The 13,260-nt window shown below is 42.6% G+C and overlaps 1 protein-coding gene across 2 annotated transcripts in view; it reads right to left on the bottom strand.

The window, feature by feature from the left end:
- Window positions 1-412: 412 nt before the first annotated feature.
- Window positions 413-13,260, bottom strand: part of GNAS (GNAS complex locus) — a 2,205,902-nt gene continuing 2,193,054 nt past the window's right edge. For both annotated transcript variants that reach the window (XM_069651056.1, XM_069651057.1), the window contains exon 12: window positions 413-1,847. In XM_069651056.1, the coding sequence (XP_069507157.1) occupies window positions 1,701-1,847 (147 nt within the window). In that variant the 3' untranslated portion in view covers window positions 413-1,700. The remainder of the gene's footprint in view (window positions 1,848-13,260) is intronic.

The raw sequence follows: 13,260 nt of genomic DNA on the forward strand, positions 1-13,260 counted from the left end.
CATGCTTACTTATTGCTACAGTAATGTTCGCTTGTTCTTTACTGTACCACATCTTGTTCTAAGCATAATTTGCATAAATTATTCAAGTTTAAGAAAATAAACCCACACATTCACTTTACCTTACTCATTCTTGGTTTGAGAAAGCTTTCCTAAGATATCTCTTTATTAAAAGAGAAATGAAAATGACACTTGAAACAGAGTTCGATGGTCAAAACTAAGGGGGAGCAGGGGTTCTGTAATACCTTTATGTAATTCTTGAATCCATGCAGTATGCAGGACGACGGCAACAAAACATTTGTCAAAGACTATGGATGGCCAGCATACTTGCACAATGCCTTACACATTTTTATTATCACTCTTTTCTTGGATTTTGTTTTGCAAAAAAAGGACTATGAATGACCAAAGACTAACATTTATAATTTGTAGCAAAATTTGGTTTATGTAGAAACAAGCCATGTTTTGCATTTGGATAGAGATTTAAATGAGTTAAAGCTAAAAATTAAAAAGCATGATGCTGCGACATCTGGTCACTTGTTGAAGACCTCACTTTTAAAGTGGTTAAGTTTGCACAATTTGCACTTCTTTTTACTAAACAGTATTTTTCCTTCTTTTATAAACCAGAAAAAAACTAAACTACTGGTAAATTTTCCCTAACTTGAGCTAATGCTGCAGATAGGGTTGACAAAGCTGTACAGCGCAAACATACTTACATCTTAGCTCATTTTACAGGTACAGCCATAATCAAGGCACAAAGATCTTCTACAAGTTATTTTTTTTCAATAAAGTTGTACAAAATAATACATTTTACAGTCTGTACAAGAATAATAATCCAGCAGTAAAATAAAAAAATAGGGAAGGGCGAGACGACGGAGTGGGGAAGGGGGTGGAAGGGTAGGGAGGAAAACTTTGAGAACGTCTGTCGAAGTTAATGATCTTTTCTCATGTTTTCTTTAATAGCAGACAAGAGTCAGTCAGTGAACAAACTGAAAAAAAGAAAATGTGTAGCTAACTATCTGCAAACACAGGCCCCAAATGCGGTTCCATTTGTATCGTCCAAAAATGTTGGCAGGCTCCCCAAGACTGGATTTTAAAATCCTTGTGAAAGGTAGCCACAAATATATATTTTTTTGCATTTCGTCTAGGTCTGCATTAGACAACAGTTGATTTTTTCCGTTCAGAGACACTTTTTACAGTCACATGATCATACTTGGACATCGCTTGCCACTTGGTCTGCAACTTGGCACCTTTCTGTTGATGGAGCGATTTGGATACAGTTGATTTTACGAAGCGGAGAGGAATAAAAGTATGCCCACACTGTTAATTAAAAAATGGGTATTTTCCTCTTTCCTAAACTTTGCTTTTTCTGCTTGAGATCCAAATCCTTTCCTAAATTTTACTTTTTCTGCTTGAATCCCAAATCGTTCACAAACACAAAGCTGTGGTCGTCGATTGGTATTGTTTTTTCATGTTATGGAACCTGCAGGCAAATGGCACTAAGACGATGATGCCATCTCACACTGTGTCAAGGAAACAGAAGCAAGCTAGACGTGTTGCTGTCGCTCAGCAGTGAGAAAAGTGAAGGGGTGCAAATTGGAGGGAGGGCCGCACCAGTTCTCTTCCACCCTGTGTAGGCAAGTTTTTTCCTTTTCTTTTTTAAATGAGAAATAAGGAGTTCGAAACACAGAAAACGTGCTTCTCCATCACAATAGCTCATATTGGCGAAGGTGCATCCGTTGAATAATGTCCCGACAGTCATTGAACACCCGGCGAATATTTTCTGTATCCACAGCACATGTGAAATGAGGGTAACAGTAGTGCCGTCCATCTCCACTGGCTGTGCTGATTCTCTGTGAAAACATTGAGAAAAGGTATGGCATTAGAACACAAAGGTATGGCATTAGGACGTAAGAAAAATAAACACACTTTTGCTGATTGTGCATCATTTCAGTTGCCAATATGGGATGTTTTATTAGCCATCTATTTCAACTATAGTAATTAAACTGGTCAAACGTCTTGTATGCAAACCTGATGACACCCACTTTATAAACTATGCAAGTAGAAAGGCACACCAGAGGAAATGTCAGCGTATGTCATATGTGCAGGTTTTTTTTAATGTGCAGCGTTGACACAAAACATGCAATTGGGAAGTGGTAGATGTGCAGTTGGAAAATGGAAACAAATTAGTAATTTGAGTGTTTTTTGGAATTTATAATTCGAGCTGGCATTTAGAAATGCAATATACATGTATGTTTTGGTATTAATGTTGACTTTTTGGTTTAGATACAAGTCTGCAGTCAAGAAATACATACGTTCTCGGATCAGGAAGATGCACGCATTATATGCAGGTGCAGACTTCAGAAACTATTCCAAGGTGGGTAGGTTAGGTGCTTCAAACACAGCACTGCAGCGCAGAGCCTATTTAACAGGCATATTCCTGTGCATTGACTTTTATAGAAAAATATGCACAACACGTTTATGTTGGTCCAGTGTATTAAAAAGTCGTAAATGTTGACTGTTCATACTTTTTATTGGACAAGTTATAAATGATATGCTGTGATGGAATAATGTACTCGCTCTTTCATTGGTTGGTAACATGCAAGAGTGAGGAGAGTGACATTGTTAGGAGTGCTTTATATCCAAAGGTGCATGTGCATCAAAGTAATGCAGGTCAGTGTTCTAGTGTAATTTCACAGATACACCTGCATTGCTGTAAAATTCTGCACCAAAAATGAAAAGATGGATTGCAGTAGTTCTAACATTTAATAATAATTTGCAAAAACACTTAACAATGCTATGTATACATAGTAATTGGTATGTTTCTTTTTTTAGGTATGTGGAAATGCAGTGCGACTTCTATGCCTTGGCAGGGAGTGCAATTACTACTGGACCGGTGATAGCACATAGCCGATCAGGAGTTTAAGCACAGGAAGCGATTAGGGGCGCGCACACACAGACTAAGGACAAAACACTGGTAGTAGCACAGGTAGTTTTGGGAGCTTGAACACAGAACTGAGTGCATCGAAGTAGTAAGGCTTAAAAGTAGTGGGAGAACACATGGAGGAAGGGGAGCGGAGAACAAGAGGAAGAACATGTAGAAAAGTAGAATGTGAAAAACGTAATACACTGCACATTTCAATATCACTCAATGTATATGTACTTCAAGTGTATTTTATAGTAAACATGCAACATTTTTTAAGTGGGAGTGGTCCCTTGCAAGTTAACTCAAAGTGTAAAAATTAGCAAGGCATGCTTGGTGTGCTCGAAATTTTTTCTTGTGCTACATCGGACCGAAATGTGTACAGTTGACCAATTTTCCTTAAAAAAAACCTGCAAACCTGATAGTAGTGCAGTTAGTAAAAAGTGTTGCTTAAGAAATGGGCGAACTTAAACAAATAAAGATTTGCATATGAAATACAAAGGTCTTGCATACGTCTAAAGCATTTAAGATGGTAATTTCATGCGCAAAATATGCAAACATTCCTTTTTTCCTGCCCAATTATACTCCTAGGTTCTCCCTATTTCACATGGGTGAATTAACACACCATAATCAATCTTGTTCAATTTTGGTGTTGTGTTGAAATGATATTTTTAACAGCGGTATATGAAAAACTGAGGTTTTCAAGCATAATATTATGCCACTAAAGACCTTGATTATGTATGGCGCCACTGACAAGTAAAATGCTGCGCTATTTTTACATAGTCCGCAGTAGCCAGGCTGGCGTTTGAGTGCGTGAGAGAGGTTCGTAATAAAAGCAATGAAAAAAGTATGCATCAAAACTTAATTTGATGGTTACATTTAAATTGGAATTTCTGTGGTAGATGGTGCATCACATTCCTTCCTGCAGTTCAGAGTGAATGTCCAGAAATGTATCTAGGGCAAAGCCTATTACAAAGCTCTAAGCACATTCAGGGCACCCAGGATATTCTTTTAGACGAGAAGCCACAAAAGTCATGCAAGTTAGTAGAACAGCAGTATTATGGGGTCTGCAACTTTAGGTACTCCAGATATTTCGGATTACAAATCCCATGATCCCTCATCACTAGCTATTCAGCATAGGGCTGATGGGAATTGTAGGACAAAACATTTGGAGAGCCATTGATTGCAGACCTCTGTGCTAGGATCAACAATTCTGCGCCTGAAGACTCTTGCAGATTTTTCGGCTTCAGACACCACACTCTTCAGTCACTGTCAAGAAAGCATTCTGTAGTTACATAAAGAGACGTTCCCACCAGGAATTATTAACAATGTATTCTTAATGTAATTTAATGGACAATTAGTTGGGCCGTAGCCTCAGCTCCCACAATGTTGCCACAGTTATTATACGAAAATCACAAATAGATCTTACATAAAGATAGCCTAAGTAAAGCAATTAATGCAACGAAAGAAATGAAAAAATACAATTGTTTTACTTCATTGTTTTTAGTTTAGTACAGTAGAATATATCTGAAAAATGAAAAATAATCACACAATACAAATATTACAAGTGTACATGACAACAAATACGGAGAACAAAGAAAAAACATACCAATATCTATTATAAGGTTGGCAACAACAACTAAGACCCCAGATACCCTAATTGGGGGGTTCCATACAGAGGTTAGTCTAAATCTAGTCTGAAATCATAAGGCGTCAAAAGCAGACGGATAATCAATGTCGCCAACACATTACAGGTCTACATACAGTGGCGTACCCCCACTCAGTAAAAGGATGCTATGCACAAGGCTAAATCACAAGTGGCACTAAAAATGTGGTGCAGTGCAGATGGAGGGGGCACATCCCACACGTTTCGGCGGTCTGTCTAAATCTTCGACTTCATCAGGACCAGAGCAGATGAGTGATCATGTGGACACGAACATTTAAATATTGAATACATATGGCTGAAAAGCAACAAACACAGCTACAGCTATTTTGGTATCTAAAGTAAAAAAAGTCACAAAAAGGAAAAAAAAAGAAATCAAGAAAAGGACCCATGAAATGAGAGCCCAAGAAGAAGTAAGTGACACCAATCAGTGCCATATACCAAAAAGTAATAATCAATACCTACCAGAGCCACGTTAAAATGGTTCCATGTTCTTTCATCGCCAGTAATTCTAAGCCTGCCATTTAAAAGTGTACATAATTCTGAAAATGTTCGATTTTTTATTATTTGGATGGCGGTGAGGGGGCAATATTTGCCCGCAGACGGTACAGGCCACATATGAGTTCACTAAGATTTTCTAGCGATACCACCGCACTGGAGGGACCCCTTGAGCATCAGTATTCATTATTTATATTTTTTTGCCATCTGTGTACTTAATTTGCATAGACAAGGACACCCTTTTATGGTTGGGCACACATTTGTTCAGGTGAACATATATTAATGACTACCTCATTCCCTTTCAGACACTTACAGGGTTGTGTGTCATACTGGGAGGCAGCTTTACCTACAAACTGTAGGTTTTTTCAAGCTTTCCTCTCCCTAGCTCCGAGGTAGCAAGCAACCAGAAGGTGCCCTGCTCGAGATCCATCCCGTTTCCCCTGTAATGACCCCCATCACCATACTGTCAGGCCAGGGGCTTCTCTGCAGAACGCAATGCAACGTTCCAGCCTCCAGCTGTTACAGCAAGGAGGGGTATCTGCCGGTGCAGTATTTAGGCCACAAGACGTCTCGCGTGGCAGCGCTGCGCTTCGACAGTATGCCTGTAAATTGACATTGCTCCGACGAGCATAACTAATTATTAGGTAAGTGTACGGCTCTTTTGCGGCATTTATCAATTGCGCTAGTGTGTTCTTCTGAATTTATCGGGTTATGCCCGGGTAAGCACCAGACGTTGTCGTTTGAACTCTACGAGTTCCTATGGGTGCACGCTCCTTCTGGCGCCCCCCCCCTCCTTTGTGAACTACTCGTGGCTTGCGATGCAGGGGCCTGCGCACACTGTGCATTCTCATAGGCAATATTTTAGCACTCCCGTTTTGATTACTTTTGATGGCTGATATGTATTTCAGGACTGTGTTCTCACCGCAAGTCTACCATACCCGGATTTATTGTTTGCCTCCATTTTTACTTTGTGCACATTGAGCCTTGTCATAGGCAATCTTTTAGTGTTCAGTTTTGGTAATTATTTCTGACAGCTGACATATTTAGGGACGTGTTCTCGCGGCGATCCTGCCTTACTTGGATTCATTGTCTATTTCTGTTTTACTTTCTGGCTTTAACTTTGGTGGTGACAGTGTGACAGTGTGCTTCCTGTCCTTGCCAGGCTCTCCATTCCTGCCTGTAGGACTGGTTGGTGACTCATTCGCCCAAGGTATCTTTTAGTCTGTGCAAATAGGGTTCGTTTCCAGCCCCTGTGTGCGTCTTCTTGATTATTATACTTATGGCTTGCATCCTCATCCTTCCCAGGAGCCCTCCAGCTGTCAGTGATTAAATCTCGACTTTTGGAAGGCAATTCTGCGATGTAGAGCGTATTCATTGGCCCTCTCCAATCCTAACTGTACTGATGATTTTAAGTGGCTTTGGTAGGTATGGATTACCGCTGTTTGGTATATGGCACTGATGGGCGTCACTTGCTTGTTCTTGGGTTCTCATTTCAGGGGTCCTTTTCTTGATTTTTTCTTTTGGTGATGGGTATATTTGTCTCTTACCACGATTGGATTAGGTGGGTCAACCTTTGTTTTGAATGTTTAAATTAAATTAGTTGTAGCTGTGTTAGTGGCTTTATTATTTAAATGTTCATGTTCACAGGGTCACTCATCTGTTCTGGTCTTGACAAAGGAGATTAAGACAGACCACCGAAACTTGTGGGATGTGCCCCTTCCAGGTTGCACTGCCATGAATTTTTAGTGGTGCTTCTGCTTTAGCCTTGTCCATAACATGCTTTTACTTAGTGAGGGTACGCCACTGTACATAGAACTGTGATGGGTTAGCGACATTGTCTGCTTTTGACCCCCTATGATTTCAGACTAGACTTAGACTGACCTTTGTATGGACACCCCAATTAGGGTATCTGGGGTCTTAGTTGTTATTGCCTACCTTATAACAGGTGTTGGTACGTTTATTCTTGTTTTCTTTGTTCTCCGTATTTGTTGTCATGTACACTTTTAATATTTGTATTGTTTATTTTGCATTCTTCTGCTGTACGAAACTAAAAACAACGATGAAATAAAAACGTATTTTTTCATTTCTTTCATTGTATTAATTTCTTTACTTGGGCTATATGTATGTAAGATCTATTTGTGATTTCTTACAATAGCTGTGTTACCATTGTGTGAGCTGAGGCTACAGCCCAACTCATTGTTCAATAAATACATTGTTAATTCCTGGTGGGAACATCTCTATGTAACTATACATGTCCTTACTCCAGTTCCCATTGGAGATGGAGTTAACCCTTAGGTGTATGCGAGAAAGTATTTTGAGTGTTATTAGAAGGCACTTCAAAGCCTGAGACTCCTGGAGCAGGGGAGCAGCTGCATGAATCCTTAGGTCGTTGAACTAGTCCAGTATCTCAAAGGGGAGGCCCAGGGTCTAAATGCAACTATGCTGGGGAAGGTGCCACTATGGTGCCTGGCCATAGTAGTCCAAATGTAGTGGAGTGCTTCTTTAGTCACCTTCTCCCTTGGACAATTTTGGACTTTCTCGAATCTAGCACTTTAGTCTTTATACAGATCAGTAGTGGCAGGCAGCTTCTCAATCCCAGAGTGTTGCAAAAAGCAGAGTAGTCACATCATTTCAGCAACCACCTCGCAACTTTTCCCATGACAAAAACATCCATCAGGTCCTCGAGCCAGCTCTCGTTTCAAGCAACAGAATAAGAAGACAGGCAAATTGCCATCAACTCTCAGATTTCTCACTTACGATGAAGTATCTATCCCATGAGACAACCAGAGACAATAAAGCATTTGATGCCCTTTGAAAACACCTCACCAGCAACGCAAATGTCAGAGCACCAGAAACTTCTTCCAGCATTGCTTTCCACACAGAGAATGGCGGCAGCTCCCAGGGGGCCTTCACCCACACCCAAGCACACTGTCCATGCCATGAATTCCCCGGCCATTTTTCCTGTAGTTAGCATCACATAACCAAGCAGCAATAGCCGTGGGGAGCCGGTTTATCAGCTAATTGCATACCCAAGAGAGAGGGGATCCAAACCTCCGGTCTCACTCAGTGAAATATCTCGCTGGACTCCATGGATTGGGCAGTTGGAGAACAAGAGAGAGAAGTAGAAAGAAAGCTGATCCTGCACAGGGACTATTTTCCCCAAGACACAGAAATAGGTGTTGTGATCTCATATATACCGAAAGGCACAATATTTGAATAGTGCTGAAGCATACAGGTATGTACTGTAAATATCCCAATACCAACTGCATTGTTCTCTGCAATCTACTCAACCTACTAATGTGATGGCACTGGATGTTCATTTGGGCGTTTTAGAGTGCCCTCCAGATGGGAGTCATCCCTCATGCAACGCCTCCAGATCGAACGACAGTGGAGGCCAGTTTGGGTAAACGTCACATTGCTGTCCGACAAAGAGGTCCACAAGGAAGGTTGACTGCTGTTCTCAAAGCCACACTGGATCAACGTCTATGCTCCCCAGGAGGCACTTGATGAATCTGTACAATTGAGGAGGATTTGGCTATTGACTATCTGATAAGCTTCTGGCCAGTCTTGGTAGCACGCTAGTCCATATTTCTATTTCCGAACAGCCAGGGAGTAATAGCCTGGAGTAACTGACCTCCACAGGCAAATCATGAGGCCTTTGTGGCGAGGCTGGTTGGAAAGGAGTTGCCTGCCAAGATAGAGATATACAAGTGCTTCAAGAAGTTCTTGTGGTGGGGAAAACAAAAGAAAGGATCAAATTGAATTGTGGAGCTCAAGATAGCAACTTCAGTCATGGAAAGTGGGACAGATCTAAATAATGAAGGCTGAAGCTACAGGTTTATATATTGAGCATTTACAAATGCATGCTCAATATAAGAACCCTAACATCTATGAGGACAGTGAGGGCTCTGTAGTCGATTTGCAGCAATTTGTAGTACAACTTCTCGAACAAATGATGTATCAGGTTCAGTTGGGGTGTATCTCCCTTAAGGGTTTGTCCATTGTGTCCTGGAATGCAAGTTAAAATGAAAGGTAGGAGAGAAAAATCACTGCTCGTCATTGAGAATTTTAAGATATGGATATTGAGAAAATGCTCTTGGTTTTTGGATGGAGAATGAAAGATTCTTCTGGGTCATACTTCTTTTATTTGCTTTCTGACCAGTCTCTTGTCAGTAAAGAGGAGGTTTACTAGAAGGCGTACCGCCCTCCGGCTTCCAGAAAATATTTGGCTGAATTCCGGCTGAAAAATATATGTTTGGCCCTGGCCGAATAACCTCTTGCTACTCGGCACCAGCCGAACACTGTCCGATTATTTTAATGCAATGAAACACGTCAGGAAGGTAAATATGGAGTGCAGATTGCAAAAGGGAAGCAAATGAAATCTCTGCAAGCATTCCTGATTAAATAGACGGCTACAGCCTTTGTGTTTTGGACAGGATTGGAGAAGACGAGTGAGAGGTGAGCATGGTTTTTTACTATCGGAAATGCCTATGGAGAAACTTTTCATAAAAGGTATAGCAGACCAGTGCAAGCGAGTTAGTTAAAGGGTGGACAGCGATGCACAGACCTGCCTTAAGAACCCTCTGAATAACTTGTTGGGAAATCTCACGAGATCCCCTATGGACCACTCTACAAGATGGTGAATGGCGAGATGGGTGTAGAATACTCTAAGCCAGCTCTGTTGGTGAAATTGGTGGGCATTTGGAAATCAGACTGCCAACAGGTTACTCTCTACTACGGCAATAACGGTTGGGGCAAATCAGTTACAAGTCAGACAGCGCAAAACACGGCCGGCATTTCCCAACCCATACTGACCTATTTGGAGAACCTGCTTATTGGGAAATCTCTCAAATAACATTGTAGGCCAGTCTGCCGTAATAGGAAATGTATGAGAGCGGAGAGTGTGACAGAGCATTGATCTGCTAGTGTTGTGGGCTAGAGGGTTGAAGTGTAAGAAACACAGAAACAACTGTAGAGACCAGCATCCTTTGGTGTGGTGAAATGAAGGTAGGGTAAGATGACGTAGACTGAGGTTTGGAGGAGCTGAGGGACTGCCCAACAGGCGACTGCTTTCTTAGAGCTTGTAAGGTGTGGGTAGATTCAGTCACATGTCAGAATTTCCTTTGTGAGATTACCTCTGTCCCAACCTCATCTGCCTCCACGTCTTGTTCCAGGCTTAGCATATGAGGGAGGCACCCTCCTCTTTAAACATAATACTGAGTTGGAGTCTGTTAGGACAGTTTTTCTGAAGTCCAACTAAGGGCTTAGTAAAACCATTCAACTGAGGCAGTACAAGTCTCCACTCTTAGTATAAGGCTGTACAACCTGAGTTCATGGTAGCGTAGAAAGAGCAGCCAGGCTGATTTTAGGAGGGAGAGAGGGCTGTAGAATCAGTACAAATGAAATTGTAATACAAATGGTCCAAAGAAACACTGAAACACTATGTATTGTAAAAATAAATGGTTTATTTAAATAAAAGTAGGCCCAGATAAATCTTGGGGGGAAATAAGTACTATCACATTATATATAACCACAATTATAAAAACCCAACAGTATGCTTGAAGGTACAGAGACCAAAGCACATAACCTTATTTGGAACACCTAACAGTAGTCCTAGGGAAGACAATCCTTTTCATACACATTCAGTATAGGTCACACCTATTCTTGGGGAGTAAAAACCAATCTCGGGAGGATAGCTCAGGGGCAATATGCTTGCCTTGGAAGCAAGGCGACACAGAGCACCACAGGTTCGATCCCTGGTTCAGCACTTAGAAACCTCTGGGTATTAAGCACGTTATAAATAACCTATCATATCATATGAATGGTTACTTTCAGATTACATTCAGTAATTCAAGGGTAGGACACTACCAGTTGCACCGTGATGCTCAGCAACAAATCACAGCCAGTCAACTGGACAATATACTTTTTGTGAATAGTGGAACACTTATTCTAGGTACTGTAAAAACCTATAACTACTTTTGTGATAACACACAGTTATACTAGGTGAGTAAAGCCCAAGGATCTAATATTCAATTACAGATGCTTTTGAGATCAGTGAAACACAGTTTGAGATAAGAAGTAACTCTTGTAACTTATTTTTGGATGGCACACAGCTAACTCAAGGTAAGTAAAGCACATACTTTTTGAAGGAGCCATCAGCAACTTGGGGCAAGTATAAACCTAAGACTCTTTTTGTGCCTGTCTAAAACAGATCAGGGAAAGCAAAACCCGATGTTACACTTTATGAACGACTCAAGGTTATTCTAGGAAGGTAAAACCTAATGCAGACTTATTCTCTACAGGCTAACAGCAAATCAGGGGAGGCAAGACCCAGATGGGGAACACTCACACAATTATCCTAACAGGAATAATAAAGTCAAACCAACAGCATTACTTTTGGGAAGAGGCACAACCAAATCACAGGTGAGTAACATACCCTTACATCTACTTTCATTAGATGGCGAAACAGTGTCTAAGGAAAGAAAGAGGTTACATATACTTTTCAGTATAGTGCAACACACATTCAAGGTAAGGAACAAGTTAGGAACAAGTTACTTACCTGTAACTGTTATTCTCCAGCATGGGTCTGGCATGGATTCACATGCTCATGAATATTCCCCGTCGTCAGGCTGGGAATCCTCGGTAAAGAAAAAAACCAGTATCAGTTTCGTTTCTGATCTGTCTTTCGTAGTAATAACCAATCACTGATCTCTGCGTCATACTGACCACAGCCAATGACTGCCCTCTACCTAAGCCCCGCCTCTGGCAGCCATCTTCAGATTTGGAAGCACGTGAAGTGGCAGTATGACCAAGTGAAGAGCCGCAGAGGGGTAGGCGGGAGGGTTTGCATGTGAATCCATGCCAGACCCATGCTGGAGAACAACAGTTACAGGTAAGTAACTTGTTCCTTCTCCAGCATGGGGTCTGGCATGGATTCACATGCTCATGAATAAAGAATACATAGCAGTACACACATGCACAACCACGGGAGGTGGCAAAGGCTCAACATTAAGCATTACATCAAACTCAACATTAAGCATCTTACCTCCTCACCAGACTCACCTCAGGCGAACAGGTTGCGCAGCACTGCTTGGCCGACCCTGGACTCCTCCCTGGAATCCCGGTCGACGCAGTAGAATTTCGTGAAGGTGTGCGTCGACCTCCACGTAGCAGCCCTGCATATGTCCAGCAGGGGCACACCAGATAGGAACGCCGTGGTAGCTGCGATCGCTCTGGTGGAATGGGCTCTCGGACGGCCAGGCAGCGGTCGGTTTGCCAACCGGTGACAGTACATGATACAGCCGGAGAGCCATCTGGAAATGGAAGCCTTCGAGAGAGCCTTCCCCTGATTGACAGGTCCAAAGTTCACAAAGAGTTGTGACATCTTCCGAAAACACTTCGTGCGGTCCACGTAGAACTTCAGCGCTCTAGCCACATCCAGCGAGTGCAAAGTCCTCTCAGCCGGCGACGAAGGCGACGGGAAGAACACAGGCAACACCAAGGGTTCGTTGAGATGGATGTCCGACGGTACCTTGGGCATGAAAGAGGGGTGCGTCCTGAGCACTACCCTCGTGTCGTGAAAAGTCAAGTACGGGGCCTTGCAGGAAAGGGCCTGGATCTCTCCCACTCGTCGTGCGGAGGTGATGGCCACAAGAAACGCTGTTTTCCACGACAGAAATTTCAACGGAGCTGAGTGCAGAGGCTCGAACGGAGGTCCCATGAGCTTGGTCAGCACCACGTTGAGCTCCCACGCCGGGGCCGGAGCCTTCACCGGCGGGGACGATCTGAACAGTCCCTTCATGAACTCTTTCACCAGACGATGAGACCACAAGGACGTTCGCCCCGTGGTTCTGGTGTATCGGGAGATCGCAGCAAGATGAATCTTGATGGACGCGTGTGCCAGTCCAGCTTTGGCCAGCGTCAGCAGGTACGGCAGTACTTGGGGGGCTGTAATCCGTAGAGGGTTAATCTTCTGTGCGTGGCACCAGACAGAGAACCTCTTCCATTTGTGTCCGTAGCATTTAAGAGTCGAGGACGCCCTGGCCTTTGCAAGAACCTCTCTGCAGTCGGCCGGTATGTCGTATCCTCCAAACTCTAGCGCTGCAGGAGCCAGGCCTGAAAGTTCAGCGATTTCGGGTCGTGGTGGAGGATGGCGCCTCCTTCTCTGGAGAGTAGATCCGCG

The sequence above is a fragment of the Ambystoma mexicanum genome, chromosome 3p (assembly GCF_040938575.1).
Source record: "Ambystoma mexicanum isolate Mex_15411 chromosome 3p, UKY_AmexF1_1, whole genome shotgun sequence".
Classification (NCBI taxonomy): Eukaryota; Metazoa; Chordata; class Amphibia; order Caudata; family Ambystomatidae; genus Ambystoma; species Ambystoma mexicanum.